This window comes from Danio rerio, chromosome 13, assembly GCF_052040795.2.
Source record: "Danio rerio strain M-AB ecotype USA chromosome 13, GRCz13ab, whole genome shotgun sequence".
NCBI classification, from domain to species: domain Eukaryota; kingdom Metazoa; phylum Chordata; class Actinopteri; order Cypriniformes; family Danionidae; genus Danio; species Danio rerio.
Genome location: NC_141033.1, coordinates 40243236 through 40264150, shown reverse-complemented (window position 1 = coordinate 40264150; position 20915 = coordinate 40243236). Strand labels below are relative to the sequence as shown.

General features: G+C 35.0%; 2 protein-coding genes and 1 long non-coding RNA gene across 6 annotated transcripts; all 3 read left to right on the top strand.

The window, feature by feature from the left end:
• Positions 1-427: 427 nt before the first annotated feature.
• On the top strand, positions 428-4632 carry ifi27.6 (interferon alpha inducible protein 27.6). 2 transcript variants are annotated; one of them, XM_087278005.1, is made up of 4 exons: positions 428-557; positions 1042-1077; positions 1325-1496; positions 4226-4632. In XM_087278005.1, the coding sequence occupies exons 1-4, from the start codon at positions 548-550 to the stop codon at positions 4335-4337; spliced, it is 330 nt and encodes a 109-aa protein (XP_087134131.1). In that variant the 5' UTR covers positions 428-547; the 3' UTR covers positions 4338-4632. The 2 variants fall into 2 exon arrangements, with proteins under 2 accessions (XP_087134131.1, NP_001243574.1); NM_001256645.1 differs by having other exon boundaries at positions 505-557; positions 1325-1486.
• Positions 4633-7113: 2481 nt separating this feature from the next.
• Positions 7114-10153, top strand: LOC101885881 (uncharacterized). 2 transcript variants are annotated; one of them, XR_015506245.1, is made up of 4 exons: positions 7114-7326; positions 7422-7448; positions 8747-9693; positions 9810-10153. It is a non-coding gene; the product is annotated as an uncharacterized LOC101885881 (long non-coding RNA). The 2 variants fall into 2 exon arrangements; XR_015506244.1 differs by having other exon boundaries at positions 7238-7326; positions 8747-8821.
• A 2318-nt stretch (positions 10154-12471) lies between these two features.
• On the top strand, positions 12472-20141 carry ifi27.4 (interferon alpha inducible protein 27.4). 2 transcript variants are annotated; one of them, NM_001291933.1, is made up of 4 exons: positions 12472-12650; positions 14014-14049; positions 16322-16483; positions 19597-20136. In NM_001291933.1, exons 1-4 carry the CDS (start codon positions 12638-12640, stop codon positions 19818-19820), a joined length of 435 nt encoding a protein of 144 aa, NP_001278862.1. In that variant the 5' UTR covers positions 12472-12637; the 3' UTR covers positions 19821-20136. The 2 variants fall into 2 exon arrangements, with proteins under 2 accessions (NP_001278862.1, XP_087133435.1); XM_087277309.1 differs by having other exon boundaries at positions 12556-12650; positions 14014-15555; positions 19597-20141.
• Positions 20142-20915: the final 774 nt, after the last annotated feature.

The window sequence follows — 20915 nt, the reverse complement described above, 5'->3', positions numbered from 1 at the left end:
GTTCCCACATTTAAATTTTGGGGAAAAAGCTTTATTTATAGATTACAAATATTAGCATTTTATTAAAATCCATACTTAATAAATCCAGAAAAACGTATCATTTTCAAGTGGTCTTGTAAAATTTTCCCTATGTTGTGCACAGCCTTTAGCGCGCGTGGAAGGAATTTATTATATGTAGGCTGCAGCCTAGTCTATTATTTTATTTTTTATTCCATCTACACGTAGGCTACATTCCTCAGCTCTTCACATATGTTGTCATTTTTTTCAGACTGCGATGTCAAGGTCTTAGGTGACTATTCAAAACATTGTGTCTAATGTACGCACGGTCAGAAACTATAGCAATATCACGAAATGCCATGTTACATTTCTTAAGGGTCCTCCCTATGCACACTATAAAAATATGAATGCACACGTGCTTTCCAGGAAGCAGTTTCAATTTCATTACGTCAATGTTGTGCAGTGTGCAACTGCAGTAAAAGATTAAAACGGAGCAACTACTTGTTCATTAATTGGCGTTCTCTCTCTGTGGAAAAAGACCTGCTGAGTCATGAAGCCCGGTGGGTACACGTTTGCTTTTTTATTAATGTGGATTATTCAGTGTTATAGCCTATGTCATTTCAATCACAAAATGGTATGTGTGTATTTATTTAGATAGGTTAGTGTGTATGTAAAATGTAAAAAAAAAATTTTTTTACAGAGGTTAAAGAATTATGATTTTTTTATATAAAAATATAAATGTCTTAATATTATTTAAGAATACTCATATTTTAACTACTTTTACTGATAAAGTTTTATTTAACATTTGTCCTAATAATTATCTAAATTAATTTAAGCAAAATGCAGTTTAGATTACGAAATGATTCTTCACACTATTTGTTGAACTTTTCACTAAAATATTCTTTATGGAGCCAAAACTGTTGTGAGAATCCCTTTTTATTCTTCCTGGCATCTTAATTTTTAATAGCACTTACAGAGACAAAAATCAAACAGATTTTTTAAACAAACTTTAGATTTAATGAGTTTTATTTATTTATTTTTCAGGACTGTTCACTGTGCTTGGGGTTGCTGCTGGAGCAGGTAAACCGAGTGTGTTTTCATTCCAAATGTCTGCTACTATTTTCATTTAGGATAAATAGCATCTAAATAGGCTTGCTGCATATAAAATACTATTTTGTACATATAGAATATATCATATTTGCAGAAAATGTGTTATTGTAGTGCAAATAGCCACATAGATCAAGCCGTTACAGCAGGTGTAGATGTTCTGAGGATTGTTTCTTCAGATGAAAGCATGTATTTGATTGTTTTTTTTTTTGTCCTCTAGTTGGTACAGCTGTGTTAGCTCCGGTGGCGCTGACCATGGCTGGGTTCACCTCTGCTGGTATAGCAGCAGGTTCACTGGGCGCCAGCATGATGTCTTCAGCAGCCATTGCTAATGGAGGCGGTGTGGCAGCAGGAAGCTTGGTCGCCCTCCTTCAGTCAGCAGGTAAATACAGGTCAATGCCTTAATAATAAAAACTATTATGATTATTTTAGCATTACATATTACAGCATGTCACAATAGTTTGAAGGAAATTTGGCCTATTCCTCCTGACAGAATTAGTGTAACGAAACAGATTTGTAGGCTGTCTTGCTCGCACAAGCTTTTTCAACTCTGCCCACAAATATTCTATAAGGCTGTGATCAGGGCTTTGTGATGGCCACTCCAAAACATTCACTCTGTTGTCCTTAAAGAACATTTTAACTAATTTGGTAGTATGCCTACGGTCAACTTTTTGTATTGTTGTTTGTCAGTTTCTTCCTTATTCTCAAATATACAAATATAGCATCAATTACACATTGCAAAAACAAAAAACAAAAAAAAAACAATGGAATAGGAAAAAAGCATAAGAGAGAAAATCATAAGAATTGAAAAATTTGATCATGTCTGGATGTCAGGCAGAAGGCAGAATACATTGCACTTAGGGGAGGTCATTAAAGAGAGAGCCCCTATTAGGCATTAAAAATGTCATATTTTGGTTTTGGGGGTCTCCAACAACAGGCTGATATGCATGCAAGGTCAAAAAACCCTTTCATTGTCTTATAATAAGCATTTATTTGTACCTAATTATCCCAACGACTCCCATATGATTTGTTCAGTGATTCATTTGTTCCCAAACTCCTCCTTTGCGTGATGCTATTCTGTGGTGATTGGTCCGATGACCAGTCTGTTGTTATTGGTTGACTGCGTTCAGCGTGAGCCCGAGAGAAACGCCATGGTCATGAAGTAGCACAGAGTATATGTGTGAGCCCAATGCGGGAGTGCATTAAAGCAATGCAGTTAAACACCAGCATATACTGTATTCCTACCCCTAACCCTAAGTAATAACAACGAGACACATTCAGTATTAATCAACACAAAATTTAACTACTTTGAAAATTGAATGTGCTGCGAGTGTATGTAGAAACAGCTGATGGTGGCCATAACAATGACAAACAGCAGAAGATAGCGAGCACAAAATGCATTTAAATCGGCAAAGAAAGAAGCAGGCATCACGTTTTCAGTGTAGTTTTGGATGCAATATAAATGACCAGAAGTCAGAAGTTCACAGGTAGCGTTTGCGAACTGGAAATATAAACTCTACTTTTCCATAGTGAAAGGTAAGAATGTTTATGTATCCTGCAACTTATGTCCAGGAAAAATATCTCTCTGCGTTGGTGACAAGTAGTTCTAATCTAATATTCATATGCCGCCATAAAATTAGTGGCTACTATGGTAGCTACGCAGTTGATTACGTGAGCTCTGCTACCAAAGGAGGAGACGTCAAAGCAAATAAAACTTGATTTTTCTCCACCACAAGCAGGCCGGGATTTAGAATTCAGAGGCCCCTGGGCACAATGTCTTGTAGGCCCCCTACCTAGTCGCACCCCTAAAGTTGAATTAAAAAATAAGATTGATATAATATTTTTAAATAAAATTAATCTATAATGTATTGCCCGCATTTTTTAAATAAATGATATACAGTACATATATTTTTTATCCCACAAAGAACTTATTTTTAAAGCATTTAAAGCACACTTTGATAAATAAAAAAATACTAATACAACTAGTGAAAATAGTGGATTTTAATTTACTTGTTCAAGTTCAATGAAGCGGTACTGAAAGTTTATATTTAAGGGTATTTTTATGGGTTGCAACTGACATCTGCAGGAAAGTGGCTCTCCAGGAACAAGGCTGGCCACCCCTGGTCTAGAGGGTCGAATCGAGATCACAATCTTTTTTTCAATTAATTGTGCAGCACTAAGCTAAAGTTCCATGCAGATCTTGACAGTATTGCACACGTGTGTGGCATGTCACGGATCGTGACCACTCCAGTCAATGACCGTGTTTACACCAACTATAAACATTGGACTCAAGATAGATTAGATTATATTCAATATACATGAAGTTTAGGATGTTTTTTAAATGACTAAACATATTTTATTTTATCTTCTATTTAAAAAAAAAACTTTAACTATAGGACAGCAAAATAGGACATAACAAGAAACATTATTCATTTAGTTCAGCGACAATAACCTTGTGGTAAAGTGTGCTGACATATAGCACTGAGGTGAGTTTAATTTCCTGCTTGGCATCAAAAAATCATGAAAATGAGTAAGCAAATACGTCATACTGCCATATCACATCATTTCCTGACTCCTGTGGCTTCATTTCTGAAACGGTGTGTGTTGGCACCGGACACAGGACAGAACGCAACCTCGTCGAGCTCCTCTGCACACAAATCCACTGTAAATCTGGGATTACTTCACAGCCTGCAACAGTCAAAAACCACATCAAAACATAAGGCTTTGGATGACACTAGTTCCACACACAGGAGTGACAAAAGTGACAAGTTTGAAGACAAAAACCTGATGAATGTTTTGAAATGGAACCCCTGAACAGTGTCTTTAGATGTGGTACCCATTTAAGAGTAAATGTTTTATTAGCTGAATAATTTACTTTGTCTGTTGAATTATTAGACTTCATTATTATCTGTACTTGCATGCTCCACTTTATATGATGGGTGCATCCCTACACTGGGTGTCCATTATTAATGTAATGGCCTGGTATCAATTATTCCAGGACATATAAAAGTACTATACCAATCATGCTGTTTATCATTTGTGATCTCAGCCCCAATTCCATTTCCAAATTCTTCCAGAGCGTTTTACAGAATTTTTTTTTTCTGGTGTTTCTGCTGATCAGGTGCTGCTGGACTGTCTGCAGGAGCGACCGCTGCAGTGGCATCAGTGGGTGGTGCAGTGGGTGCTGCGTTTGGCGGAGCAGCAGATTTTTTCTCTCGTCCACCTCCAAATAACGATGATACGACTGAAAGGCTCATATCAAAATATATGGCCATAATGTTAACCCTAATAATTGGTCTATTAATGGTCGCAATAATCATTGTTAAAGAAAACTGATGATGGTGGATGTTTGAGAACACTTTGCATTTGTGCACATGTTAATTTTATACACTTGCAATTGTGAGATTTCAATAAATGCACATATAGAGTACAATTTAAAATTGAGTAAATATATTTAATGACATGCACGATTGCAGAGTGTTGTTGCTTAAGAAAACAAGAAAGTATAATTAAAAGATATTAAAAGTGTGTTCACTGCTGTGTGTGTGTGCACTTGGATGGTTAAATGTAGAGCACAAATTCCAAGTATGGGTCAACATACCTGGCCATGTTACAACGATTCTTCCCTTTCTTTTCATTACAGTTTTTTAGTTCACTACTGCAGTCTGTTGCTAGCCTTCATTAACAAGGTTTGGTAAATACTTTATATATATATATATATATTTACATATATATTCACCAGCTACTTTATCAGGTACACTGTACTAGCACCAGGTTGGACCGTTGATAAAAGGCCGAATGGATCTATGCTTTCATCTTGTTGACTCCAAATTTTATTCATTTATTTATTTATTTTATTTTATTGTTTTTGTGGGGTCTACAAAACAAAAATACCACAATATCAATAATTTACAAATTTTTTTAACAATAACTAAGGGTAAACAAGAACATTCAAAAACCCTCAGTTCCCCATCCCACCCCCAAGGAGGAGAACTAAAAGAAAAGTACACACAACAACAACATTAGCATCTACAAGAAATGTCAAAGCAACTAAATAAATATACATAAAATATCATTAATACACGGAGACATTAATAAAAAGGGCAGAGATCTTTCTTGGGGGAAAAAATTTATTGTTTTTATAAATCAGCGAAGAGATGTTGAATTCCGGACAAAATTAATTGGAGGATCCCAGTTTTTATAAAATATTTCAGTGGAACCTCTTAATGTGAACTTAAGTTTTTTTAATATATAGAAAAGGCATCAAATCTTCAAACCATGAGACAGTTGGAGTTTAGAAGACTTCCAGTGTAAAAAAAAATCCATCTCCGGGCTATCAGTGACGCAAAGGCTAGAACATTAGCATTCTTATTTAAAGGTTACACCAAAAATAGCAATCAAAGAGCATGGTATTGACCCCAAATTCTGACCCTACCATCAAATGTTGCAGCAAAAATCAAGACTATCAGACCAGGCAACGTTTTTCCAATCTTCTATTGTCCAATTTTGGTGAGCCTGTGCAAATTGTAGCCTCAGTTTCCTGTTCTTAGCTGACAAGAGTGGCATCTGGTGTGGTCTTCTACTGTGGTACTCCATCCACCTCAAGGTTGGACGTGTTGTGTGTTCAGAGATGCTCTTCTGCATACCTCAGATTTGTTATTTGAGTTACTGTTGCCTTTCTATCAGCTTGAACCAGTCTAGCCATTCTTCTCTGACTTCTGGCATCAACAAGGCATTTGGCCCCACAGAACTGCCGCTCACTGGATATTTTCCCTTTTTGGACCGATCTCTGTAAACCCTAGGGATGGTTGTGCTTGAAAATCCCAGTAGATCAGCAGTTTCTAAAATACTCAAACCAGCCCGTCTGGCCAAATCAGAAACCAAATCTAAAAAAATATCTTAAAATCAGACCAAAAATTTGTACACACAAATTAATATTGGGGAAAATATGAAAAATCAAAAGAAACATAAAAAATGTTTGTAAGTTTTTTTTTTTGTTTTTTTTTTTTTTTACAATTAAATATATTATCCTTATTTTCCTAAAGATGTTCGGTGACCAAACTCTTATTTATATAAGAATATATCTTATTTATATTATTTATATAAGTTTAAAAAAACTTTTTTGTTTAAAATGCACCAATAAATATTGCTTATATTCACTGAGTTATGGTAAAAATATTAATTTTTAAAAAGAGGTGTACTTATTTACTGTACTTCAGTGTTTCTATAATTTATAGTGTTTTGTTTTGTTTTTCAGACATAACCAAGTCTGTTTCTTAATTCACAGGAAGAAGTTTCAGTTTCTGGTCATGTATAAAATCCAATAGTTTCTGGATGCAGCCTTTATAATGCAAGCTGAGATTGCATAGCTCAGAGATGCAGTGTCAGACACAATGCACTCAATGGAGAGTGGCGTCACAGTGAGGGGTGGGGTTAGGTGAGCACATTAAAATGCATTAAATGCAGCCAGACCCCTCTCATAAAATCAGTTGTATGAGCTTGTTTCTTTATTTCTGTTTTGTTTGTTTGTATTGCGTAATAAACATATAAAATGACACATTTTTAAAATAGTATATTATTTGCATTTAACAAAACATTTGAAAATGTTGTTCAATGCCTTCAATTGCTTCCTTAAGGCAAGCACTTTGTATCTTTTTTGCTTTCTTCACATGTATTTCTCTAGTATTTATTTGTATTGCGTAAATCTATTTATAGACACTAAAATATTATTTCATTATTGTAATTAAATGTTGTGGAAACTGCACCATATTTAGCTGAGGCAAGCACTTTAGCCTATCTTTCTCTGGCTTTACTTACAATAAACAGTCATCTTTTGATATCGGTGGATGCAGCACTGATTGTTCCATGTGAACAGATGAGCTGATGTTCTCGTTATTGTGTGATGCCTGCCGGTAATCTTAAACTTTTTAAGTCCCTCATTGCAATGATACGCGAATATATTTGTTAATACTAGACATGTGGTTATTTTCAGGATTTTAAACGTTTAAGGAGCTAATTCTAAGGAATTCTGTCTATTGTTTTGTCCAGGAAGACATGAAGAAGGTGATTAATTGTAAAGAAAACACATGAGACCCTAGAGAAATGAATTGTTCTGTTTCATTTCTTGATAAGCAGCCGCCCACTAAACCATTTAATCTAGCGTTCACAAATCTGAATTCATTCCGAGTTTCTCCGCTTAGACTTGACTGAAGATGGGTCTAGGTAAGCATCTTTGAATGTAAAGTTAATTAGAATATTAAAGTTTGGCCATTAACAACTGACATGTAATTTATTTCTTTATTTTTTTTATTCCCAAGTTACAATTCTCGCTGGTGCAGGAGCAGGTAAATATCAAATATGTTTTTACGTGTTAAAGGCTACTTCTTATCGATAATAAATAAATAAAATGTTGTTATGATGTACTAACATTTAAATTATTGTTTGTCCAATGCACTTATTGTGTACATTATTATATTTGTTGTGGCCTACATTTCAGTTTAGTTCGTTTCATTTTTGTTCGTTTAGTTATTTTTTTTTTTATTTTGTGAACACATTTCTATTTAGATTTTATAATTTAGTTTAAGGTTCCGTTTTATTAGTAGCCTAATTCTAGTTTAGCAGAGTTAACACGTCACGTCTAGTGTCGACCAAACCAAATTTACTTGTTCAAACTTCTTAGTTATAAAAATTAAATAATAAACACTGAATGCAAAATCATACAAATTCAACAGAAAATTTTGTGTGTGGTTCTGCAACGTAAATATAAACAGATAAATGTAATAATAATACATTTACATAGTAAGTGAATGAATATAGTAGTAAATATAGAGTATAAACACAATGTGTTAAACTGATGTACAATTGCTGTCATCAGTTGATCCAAAGTCTATGCGTGTGCGTTAGCACCACGAACTGCGCACATGAGCCCCCAGCTGACTCATGAAGTGGTAAACAACATTACAGCGCACGCGCTACCTGAGATATTAATACAGTAGCCTATAGCAACGTCTAAAACGGGCAGTCATAGAATTTTTATTGAGAAAAGAGATGTCATGTTTATTATAGATAAACAAGATATAGATGAGAATCTCCTGTTTATGTTTAATAGGCTATGTTGATATTATTGGGCAAGTTTCACATACACATGTAAATGGTTGGAGAGGAAGCCTAACATATTTCATTTCAAGGCTGATTTAAAAATTAATTTTGAGACTCTTAAAGGACTTTCAACTTGTAAAGCGACCAGGACTGTGAATATACTTACGGCTAAACTCCTCTTCTCTATATGTTATGTATACCCGCTCCTGTTCTTTATTTGTTTTATTTTTCTTTCTTTCCTTCCTTTTGCTTTTTGTTATTTTGTCACACATGTTATGCTAAAATATGTAATATTGTAAGAATTAGTATGCATTTGACTGGAAATGTTCAGAAAATCCAATAAAAAAATGTACAGGCAGAAATAACAAACATGTGAGTACATCCTAATCAGTAATCTTCACAGTATTTCGGTATATGATTAATAAACTTTATACAACACACAGATATTGACTTTCCATTGAAAATAAGCATTTAACCAGTATTACTTTCTTTTTATTCTATGTAGGCTACAACGTAACTTTAACTATCTTCTTTTCATCAACAGTCGCAGTAGGCCTATTTGCAGCTGCTCCTGCAGCAGTATCAGCTATGGGTTTCACAGCAGGTGGAATATCTGCAGGTTCGTTTGCCTCCTGGATGATGTCAGTAACTGCCAAGGCAAATGGAGGAGGAGTCGCGGCTGGGTCGCTGGTGTCATTAGCCCCTTTCACACATACAGACCTTTCCGGAAAATTGCCGGCAATTTTCCGGAAAGGTTGTATGTGTGAACAGGTCCTTTTTGAAAATACCGGTAAATTCGTTCTGGCTATTTTCCGGAAAGAGAAGTTGTAACATTACCGGCAATTTGCCGGAATGCTGCGCTGTGTGAATGCAGAAGGAAGATTACCGTAATAAGCGCGTGCACGTCTAGAACGTGCTGACGTGAGACGTCTGCTTTAGCCAATCACAACATTCAGACGCGTTTACGTCCGCGCGGTTCATGAGAATAAAAGCCTTTGAATATTTTTCCAGACACATTTAGCTGCTAGAAGTTAGTCAGATCACGTTTATATGTTCTTCTTAATGCCAACTGTATAAATAATCATCGATGAGATGCTTATGATAAGCCGTTGTTTGTTTACCTTCAAGCTTTGCGTGTGCCTGTGAAAACAGCCTGTGAGCGACTGCACACGCACATATTATGAATCTCGACATGCGAAAGTGATCCTGCGAAAGTTGTTCACAATATTGATCATCCACAGAGTTTGTAATTTATAGTCAAATGTTTACAAATACAAGCGCAGCCGTTTAAAGCTCATTTGTGGTGAATGATGTCAGAATTTACCGGTATTTTTGGAATGGATGTGTGAATGCTCTTTTCCGGAAAATTTCCGTAACGTCCTCACCTGTGTGAACAGCGCTTTTTTGAATATACCGGTAAAGTCGTTCCAGAAATTTTCCAGATATTTACCGGTATCACTGTGTGAAAGGGGCTATTGCTTCAAGCAATTGGTGAGCCTATCACAGGTTCAGTTCACACACAAAAAAGTTTTGTGTGTGTCTGTGTTATAAATAAAGTGACTTTTGCAGTTAAATCCCACCTCAATAGCTGCTATTTTGTTTATCAGGTGCTGCTGGATTGTCTGCCGCAGCTAAAATTGTTTTTGGCGCCAAAGGGGCTCTGTAGTGCAGGTGCTGCAGGTGAAAAGCCGGCCTGAGAGACGGTTCATCTGTGCCTGACAAACCCTTCACTACATGATATTAACTTTTAGCTAATTTACGGCCATAAAAGTAGACACTACTAACTACTTTTAAATGTGATATTCTTAAATTCCTGTAGCTACTTTATTGTTTGCTGTTGTTATCAATTGTATGGTATAACAAAACAATATATTATCCAAAGTAAGATCAGATTAAATCTTGTTAAAATCTTAATTAAAAGGTTTAAATAAATTGCATTATAAATCATCAACGGTCTCTGTGTTGTATTTTCTTAAATAATAATAACAAAAATAATAAACAGTTCTAGAAACAACAAGGTTGTGTTATGATTCTCAGAGAATGTTGAAAGTCATAAATTGTTATATTGTGAATGGAATGTTAAGTCCTTTTGGATGAACAATGCCGCTACTACATCAAAAGTGCTCATATAGCCTGGTTTACGAGCCCATGCAGTAGTAAAGTAATTGAATGTTGTAAATATTTGTAATTCAAAATATGTTAAACAATAAAATGCAAACAATTTTGCAAAATACACTAACTCACCTTCTTCCCTGCTTTATCAGGGGTCGCCACAGTGGAATGAACCGCCAATTACTCAGGCATATGTTTTACAGAGCAGCTGCCCTTTCATGCTATCCCAGTGTTGAAAAAAAAAACATACATTTTCCAATTCACACATTACAGCCAATTAAATTATCCAATTATTATATCAAACGTCTTTGGACTGTAGAGGAAACTGGAGCACCTGCAAGATCTGGTGCAGCTGGTATTTGAACCAGAGATAGCTCTATTAAGTGAGTCCTACATCGTGTTGAAAAAAATCTATGATTTAGAATTAAAGTCCTGTTATAATTTGTCATTAGTTGCTGCAGCAAAAGCAAATTAATTTTGTTGTTTGTTTAAAAGCAATCAGTAGTTATAGCAATACAATATATTTTCTTAAGAGTAAAAGATCTTTCTCTTGTTATGAGTTTGCTTTAAAATGATTAAAATAAATTGCAATATAAATCCACAATGTCTTGTATTCTTTGTATTCTGTTCTTTGCTTCTCAGAGAATGCTTGAAGTTATGAAATGTGAATGCAGTGTTAATTCATTTTGGATAAAATAATATCTGCTACATATGCATAAATGTACTATTCAACATGCTGATTTATTAGTTTGGGTGCTAGGTCAGTCCTAAAGTACCTTACATTGTTTTCATATTTCAAAATATGTAAAGCAATAAAATGCTGAAATAAATGAAGGAACAAACCAATGAATGATATTCCTGTAAAAGCAACTGGAGTCTATAAAAAGAAACAAACCGCCTGTATAATATTGGATGGATCTGAGAAGCATTACAAGTATTGCACTCTTCAGGAGGATCTCTAAAAGGGGAATACCAAAGCAAAAGTTTCAGCTGGAGCCTGATTTGTTGGTCAATGATTTTGAACAAAAAATTATTAAATATTAAATAGTCTGTATATTTATTGCAAATGTGTAATGAGTCATGGAGAAAATAAATAATGCTATTCATAATTTCAAATAGCATAAGTAGCACTATATGAAGATAAGTGTCAAACATAAATTGCTTTCATGTTATCTACACAGTATATTATTTAAAGTAGTTTTTTCTTAAAATTTGCTATGTCACACTATTGGACATATTTACAGTAGGCAACTGTTCAGTAAAAATAAAAAAGTGCAAAAAAATTGTTAAAGTTATAGTGACCATTTATGCATAATTATATACATATAAAGTGCTCAGCATATTGAGTACAGCCCATTTTGAAAATGAATATTTTTATCTTTTCTCAGTGATTATAGGCAATGTATTTTGATGCATTTAAACAGAACAGATTTATTAAACATATATTTATTTAAATAATATTTTAATCACCAAACATATCTAAAAATTAAAAGATAATACAATTAAATTCAAGCAAAAAATTACAAAGATATTTTACAACCTACGACATTTTTAATTTTCAACTAAATGGTTTGCTTCTCTTGATTTTTCTTTTTTATTTGTATTTAATATTTTTCTATAACATAAATTAGGCTGTACTAGTTTTAGGACCATTATCGTAAATTATTTTGATATATAAGCTCCAGATTTGGCTTCAGTACTGAGTACTGAATAATCTAATGGATATGCACAAATCTAGTATTATTTAGCTTCTTGTTAAAATATTAATTTAAATTTAAAGATGATTTGTGAGGGGTTTACTTATATAGTCTATGCAGAGCACTGTGTATATATATATATATATATATATATATATATATATATATATATATATATATATATATATATATATATATATATATATATATATATATAAATCTTTAAAAATTGCTTTCCAAAATAAAATGTATTTTTTTTTGTTTGTTTGTTTGCTTTTTTACTGCCTGTTGCCCTATTTGTAAGTTTGCAACTACCCAGTGCCCACGTACATTCCTCAGCTGTTTTTTTTTTGTTGTTGTTGTTGTTGTTGTTGTTGTTTTTCAGACGGTAACAATAGCCCGATTCAGTGGTGTCAAACACAGTCTATTGAAAAAAAAAATAAGTGGGCTTTGAATCCACAGTCAGAGACATCTCGATGCACGTAAAAAATACAGTTAATGTTTTAAGGTTATTTGTTTAAAAAGCAACACACCTTACACACGTGATTTCCAGGAAGCAGTTTCGGTTTCCTTACGTCCAGCAAAGAGAAGAACTAATCTCTCTGTAGACAACGACCTGCAAAAGCATGAGGCGGCGTGGTGAGTAGCATATATGTTTGCTTTATTAATATGGGATATAAAAAGGCGTGTGTATTTATATTATAATCTGCATTTTTTGGCCTATATTGTTTTCTTTGTTTTCTTGTTTGATCCTCGGAGACGGAAGACAGAAATATCTGTCAAAAAGCAAAAGTATAAGCTAAATATAATTTAATATCCGCTTTCCCTTCAACTGCCCGCTCTACCAAATAGTTGACCATATTTTGACTGTTTTAATGGTTTACACACATCATTGGTTTACAAAAAATCAAACTAATATAATCCTGTTGCACTACACTGATTTTGGTTTTATTGTAAAACAAAACAAGAAAACATGTACATTACAATCTGAAATATTCAATGGCATACTTCAAACAATAATGAAGATTTAGTATTTAAAAATGTTTTATTTTCATTGTTTTTAAATAAATTGGTCTTACACTTCATGTTTTCTGATTTTCATAGTATACATATTAATGCCGTAACATAAACCGACATATCAACCATTTGGTAGAGGTTGATATTTTTTAGAAATTATGGGATGTGTTGAAAAAAATGCATTGTGTTAATTAGCAACATTAGGAGTTAAGAAATGCGATCCATTTTTTTTCTTGTTGTGGCAGTTTAAGAGTTAAAATTAAACAATATGTTATTTAAACAGTTACAGCCTTGTGAGGTATTAACGTGGCAATAATTGTTCTTTAATTAATTCAAAATTTCAACCACCACAAAACTGCTCATCCCCACAGCCAACAGGATGGTGCTTTATTTTGAGGGTAAAAACAGATTTTTCTAACCTTCATTCATTTTCTTTTCGGCTTAGTCCCTTTATTGTTCAGGGGTCACCACAGCGGAATGAACCACCATCTTATCCACCCTATGTTTTACGCAGTGGATGTCTTTTCAGCTGCAACCCATTGCTGGGAAACACCCAAACACTCTTGCATTCACGCACATACACTATGGCCAGTTTACTTTACCCAATTCACCTATAGCACGTCTTTAGACTGTGGGGGAAACCGGAGCACCCGGAGGAAACCCATGCGAACACAGGGAGAACATGCAAACTCAATACAGAAATGCCGACTGGCCCAGCAGGGGCTTGAACCAGTGACCTCCATTATTGTAAGAAATTGTAAATATATATATATATATATATATATATATATATATATATATATATATATATATATATATGAATGGATTCATTTACTTAATTTAGTGAGTATCCACATGTGCTTAAATATTTTGCAAAATGCATTTATAATGAAAATTGTGACTGGGTTTACTGTTAAAACTGCAAATCTGCTAAAAAAAAAAAAAAAGACATTGATTTAATGAGTTTTATTTATTTGTTTTTCAGGACTGTTCACCCTCATTGGGGTTGCAACTGGAGCAGGTAAACCGAGAATCAGATTGCACTCAGCTTTTCCTGCTAGAAGAAGTATATAAGGCAGCACCAGTTTGATAAAAATTCACATTCAATATGGGATTATTATTACATACTGTTTTATAATGTATTACTTGAGCTCAAAACATGTGCAAGTATTTCCATTCAGAAAACACACAGTAGCATCTACATTGCATATAGAAATGCTTTATACTTCCATAAATTGTGTAAATAGAATCAGGGGTTTAAGATGACTAAGGAAATCTAGTAATGTCAATTACAAGTACCATTGCTTAAAAATAAACTATTCAAAGTATGTATTCTAACCATAGACTGTAAAATATATGGACGTAGTATCCGTGATGTCACCCATAGGTTTCTAAAGAGCGCAAAAGAAGCCACAAGTAGGCGCGGCCAACCGTCGCCATTTTGTTCGCGCGTCATCACACCCACGGCGGGATACCAAACAAGGGCAAAGAGGCGGAGAGTGAGGCGGAGCTACAGACACATGCTGCATTTAGCTTGGACCTGGTTCAGACACACTTTACTTTGGGAGAAATGCTTAATACTTTATCACTTGTCACTCGTTTGTATTCTGACCACTTGTGCTTGGTTGTATACTATATCAATAAAGTGTTTAGTCATTTAAAAACACACTGTAGTAATACACAGAGCCACTAAACATTGTTCTTATGACGTTTCTCAACAGGAGGAAAACGCGAATTACATCCAAACACTTCAGATATAGTCTGTGTTAGTAAATGCAAGACTATTGATGAAATCCAGCATAACACTGTATGAAAACGCTTCAGATGACTGTTCTAGAGCCTACAGCTAATCAATTCGTCAGATTCTGGAGTGCATTACAGCTCTAAATATAAATATAAACGATAAATGATCTTAAATAAAACAAGTACATGTAAAGAGATGGTATATAAGTATATAACTTTACTCACATGGGAAACGGAGGCCACGTGAATGGTTTGTGAGCCCAATTAAGTGCACTCAGCATGACATTCCATCAAATAATTGTAGGAAACAAGTCCAAAAGGCAGTCTACTGTGTAAAGCCACATAAAACAACACAGAAATACGATAAATATGCGGAGTTCATTGGATAATCTGCAGGATTCAGCTGAGGTGACGTGACGGCGACCAGCGAGACCTAACTGTCACTCAAGTGGCCACGCCCTTAATTATGCAAACTTAATATAACTTAATATAAAGGAAACAGATGAGTTATAAAAAAATTCACCCCCCTCACAGTAGTCATGAAGGGTAATATTAGCTGTATTAACCAAAATCTTTTTTTCTACCAGGCTGTAAACACCTTTTTTTCTGCTGTAAAGTTGGCCATTCTAACAGTGGACTCAATTGAAATTTGCTCTGTTTTGGAGCCAGGAGCGGCCAGGACTAGCGGAATTTCGGATGAATTGCAGTTTTAGTTACTTCCGTATTGGCTTCCTGAGGGAGAGCGGGAGGTTGCTGCTTGATTCTAACTAACACTCAAAAGAAAGTAAGAGTAAAAGCAGTTGCCCTTTTAAAAGTGTTCAAGAGGTTGTGAGTTTTTAAATAGCCCCTATTATATATGAAATTGGTTGTAAGGGTCTCCAACAACAGTCTAATATGCATGGAAGGTCAAAAAACACTTTCATGGTCTTACAATCTGCATTTATTTTTACCTAATTATTCCAGCGATTATTCCCATATGAATCGTTCAGTGATTTATTTGTTCCCAAACCCCTCCTTAGCACGAAGCTAATCTGCGCTAATTGGATCGATGACAGCCTGCTGTGATTGGTCGATACTGACAGCCTTCAGTGCGAGACAGAGTGAAATGCCCAGCAGCTAATCAACAATGTAAATTAGCTTCAAATATTAAAATATAAATTGAAAAATTGAAATTATTTGATGTGAGAACACATTACATGAATACATGCTCCTGTAAGTAACTTTACATGTGGAGCAAAATCTGTGTAACCTAAAACGTAAAGTTAACTTCAAACCCTGACTAACAAGCTTGAGGTGTCCAGCAGTTGGAGCAGTAAACCAAGCCAACCAAGCGATTTGTACATGTGCTTAGAAACGTAACATTCTGTAGTGCATTTAGTTAGTCTTTAAGGCAATTTGATGAAATTGTAATCATGAGACTAATTATTCTACTTAGCCAGACACTGTAGGAAACATACAAAAATAGTGAATGCAAGTTCCACTTCCAGCAGGTAAAGATGCTTTAAGGGTTGTTTATGCAGAAGATATTAAGTGGTGTTTCTGTCCACTAGTTGCTGCAGTTGTGTTAGCTCCGGTGGCACTGACCGTGGCTGGGTTCACCTCTGCTGGTATAGCAGCAGGTTCTCTGGCCGCCGGCATGATGTCTTCAGCAGCCGTAGCTAACGGAGGTGCTGTTGCAGCAGGAAGTTTGGTCGCCGTCCTCCAGTCAGCAGGTAAATACATTTCAATGTCTTAAAGCACAGGTGTCAAACTCTGTTCCTTGAGGGCTGAAGCTCTGCACAGTTTAAACACACCTGATCAAAATAATTGAGTCCTTTAGTCTTGTTTGAAACCTACAGATAATGCTTGAGGAATGAGCTTGAGGAATTCTGTTGTACGGTGCTGTGAAAAGGGGCCGGAATAAACATGATGATTAAACATAAAAAAAAATAGCAATTTGTCCATGTTTTACATTTTTGTACAGAGAGGTCAAGTTTTGATACTCAATAGAACTGTCGAATGCAGCGAACTATAAAAAACTTGTCACATGAGCTTGTGCTTCCGGTTTGTCGCATTCAAATTCGTATGAATGGAAGTCTATGGGCAGAAAAGTGCAGTGTGAGCTCAGCTTAAAGATGCTGTATGCAAGTTTTTTTTATAACTCTTTTAAAGCTTAAAAATACCATCATATGTTTGCAGATATTTCAGAAACGTGCCAAGTGAACATTCTTGTTTATCTGAAAAACAATGCTGAAGTCAGATATTCTGGTTTGAAAATGTGTGTTATGTGCCGGAACGGCTGTCTTTGTTTTGGTTTTTTTGACCCGCCCAATGCTAGTTTAGCCAATTATATTTCAGCACCCCGCGTGACTTGTCGAAAAACTGCGTATTTCCTTCACTCGTCAGAAAGGCTCTTAAAGCATCAGGACAGTAGCAGACTCTAAAATAACATAGGCATAGTTCCACATGAGCTTATTAATTAGCAAATAAAATAAATATTAAAAATGTAAACATTAGGGGAGCAGATTATATCGTAACCCCGTGTCCTAACAAAACGCTACATGACAAAATTTGCAGTGATTTGCAATCTGTTTGCACCGGACGAAACACGACAGAAATTTAAATACAGCCATTCAGAAGCACAGAATATGCACTCACTCACGAAATGGTAAGGTTTAAACTCTAGTTAATACATATTAAAACTCTTTAACATTATTCATTGTACATGCTGAATCACTCATATGTGTTTAGTTCAATGTCAAACAGTTTATTTTATTTTCAGAATCTGAGGTGAACTATCTGCTGCTGCTTTCAATAGTATGGCAATAAATGTCATGTGAAATGGCATTACAACTCGCATTATCAGCATTTAACACTGAATAAAGCACATGAGGTGGACCTGAGGTGATCACAGTTTATCCTATGGTTTACCTGTGAGATATAAAAGCTGTTTCTAATATATCAATTCGAGGTGTTGGTTAAAACAAAACCTCCTCTTAATATGGAAAATATTCCGTCTGTTTCGTGCCTTTGGTTTTATATAGAACATGATTTAAATCGGCCTTTAGGCGCGATTGTCAGACTCGCTCCTGTTGGTCATCAATCTGTCAACTTGCACTTCTGTTTGCTTTGATCCAGGAATGTAATACCTAGTTTAACCACTGGGCGTCAAACTTACATTCTGCACCATTAAGTGTGTTGAAGCAGGGTTACAACTAAACTGTGCAGAGCTGCAGCACTCCTTAGGAACTGAGGTTGACACCCCTGCCTTAAAGGAACACTTTTTTTGGAAATAGACTTATTTTACAACTCCCCTAAAGTTCAATCGTTGTGTTTTAATTTTTTTTTAATCCATTCAGCCAATTTCTGGATCTGATGGGAGTACTTTAACTTAGCTTAGCATAAATCACTGAATCAGATTAAACCATTAGCATTTCACTCAAAAATTCCCCCAAAAATGTTTTGATCTTTTTCCTATTTAAAACTTGACCCTTTTATAGCTACCTATAAAGTTGCTATTTTCTATTAAGGACATGATTTGAAGAGTTCAGATGCAGAAACATCTAAGTACCATCTGAAATTTCCATCGAAAATGATTTTTTTTTTCTCAGCCTCCTTCATTTGTGTTGAGATATTTCACTTTAAAGACCAGGAAAAGCACTTTATCTTTGCCATAAAATAGTATTATTGAACCTACACACAGGATCCTGATAAAAATGTTAATTTTAGAAGAATATTTCAGATGGCATTTAGAGGTTTTTGCATCTGAACTCTTCATTTGTATCATGTGAAACCAAAATGTACCTTTTGTTTTTTTAATAATACATTATTAAAATGTACAATATTACAATATTATAAGATTTCAATATTCTAACTTCAATATTGAAGATACAATATTGTACCTTCATTAAAGGTACAAATCTGATCCATGAAGGTACCATTACAGTGACAAGACACTTTGTACTTTAAAAGTGTCAAAAATGCTTACCAAACATTTATTTAAAATGCCTTAAATATTTAGTTTACAATTGCTATAGTTTCATGTTTTACTAGTTGTTTTTTTTATTAGTGTATTATAGAACTTAATAAATTTTTAATAGGAGGTCTTTTCTGTACCATATAAGGTACAACTTTTACAAAGATCCAAAACTATTCCTGAAGGAACATTATTTGTACCACCGTGTACCTTTTTTCTGAGAGTGTATTATTCTCCTCACGTTTCATCCATTAAAAGTTAAAAGGCAATTTTAAATAAAAATTATATATTTTTGGCAGACCATGAAAAACTCTCAAACTCAAAACAAATATTTACATGGCAATATCACACATGTATATGTGAATATTACTGTTCTGTCCGTAATACAAAAATAATACAATCTGGAGGAACAAAATACAGTGAACTCAAAGGAGCATTGACCACAGAAAGGTCATGTTAAAATGTCAAGCTTAACGTACCTTCACACCCAACAACAGTCAAAAATAAAAACTAGAATAAAGGGTTTTGGATGAAGTGAGTAAAGCAGTCCTACAAACAACAGATGAGGACAAAAACCTGACAAATGCCTTGAAATGCAACACCTGAATTATGTTTTAGGTATTGTAGCTGTAATAAAAGCACAATAATCGACACCGATCTGTTGAATTATTAGTAGATAAAACACACCTGAGGTCTCACACTCCTCCTTTGTGGTCATCTAGATTGTGCATTGTTTTCTAATAAATCAACAGCTCCTCATCAGTTGGTTCTTGCATAATACAAAGGACACATAAACAGTACAATGTTACTCAAAGCTCACCAATTTAATGATTTAATGAATTTAATGATTTTTTTTTTTTTGCTGGTCAGGTGCTGCCGGACTGTCTGCCGGTGCGGCCGCAGCAGTGGCATCAGTGGGTGGTGTAATTGGTGGTGCAGTTGGTGGTGCAGCGGGTGGAGCAGCAGGTGGAGCAGCGGGTGGAGCAGCAGTTTTACTTTCTCATTCCAACAGTCCACCTTCACCTGAAGAGGAGGAGGAAGAGGAGGATGAAGAGATGATCAATCTGGAGACTAAAGAGCTTGTGCCAAAATAAGAAGCATTTGTTAATAACTGATCACAGTGGATGTTTGTGTTCACTTTGCATCTGTGTACATGCTAATTTTACACACCTGCACCTAGATGTGCATGTATTTTGATTGATGACACTTCATTTTGTAAGCTTATTAAGAATAATTAAACTAAGGAAATGTATTTAATGTTGTTTTGTCTCCTAACAAGGAAATACTCAAGTTTAATCAAAGCCACTTTGAGTATTGTGATTAAACAAGTTGAACTTTTTTTAATGTTTTATCCAAATGTATCATTTTGTAATGAGCAAATAAAAAATAAACGAGTGTAAAATCAGAAAACAAAACCTGATTTCCTGAACTCACATATAAAACCTTCCAGAGACTGAAAAAAAGCTTACAAAAAAAAAAAAAAAAAAAAAATATATATATATATATATATACACACACACACACACACACACACACACCGGCCACTTTATTAGGTACACCTGTCCAACTGCATTAAAGCAAGTTTCTACTCAGCCAAATACAGTGCAGCAACTCATGTAGGCATGTACACATGGTCAAGACGATCTGCTGCTGTTCGAACCGAGCATCAGAATTGGGAAGAAAGGTGATTTGAGTGACTGAATGTGGCAAGGTTGTTGGTGCCAGACGGGCTAGTCTGAGTATTTCAGAAACTTTTGATCTACTGGGATTTTCACGCACAAACATCTCTAGGGTTTTCAGAGAATGGTCCAAAAAAGGGAAAATATCCAGTGAGCGGCAGTTCTGTAGGCGCAAATGCCTTGTTGATGACAGGGGAAAAGGCCAGACTGGTTCGAGCTGATAGAAAGACAACAGTAACTCAAGTAACCACTCGTTACAACCACCAAGGTATGCAAAAGAGCATCTATGAATACACAACACGTCGAGATTTGAGGTAGATGGGCTGCAGCAGCAAAAGACCACACCTGGTGCCACTCCTGTCCGATAACAACAAGAAACTGAGGCTACAATTCGCACGGGCTCACCAAAATTGCAAAATTGGAATAAAGTTGCCTGGTCTGATGAGTCTCAATTTCTGCTGCAACATTCGGATGGTAGGGTTAAAACTTGGTGTCAACAACATGAAACCA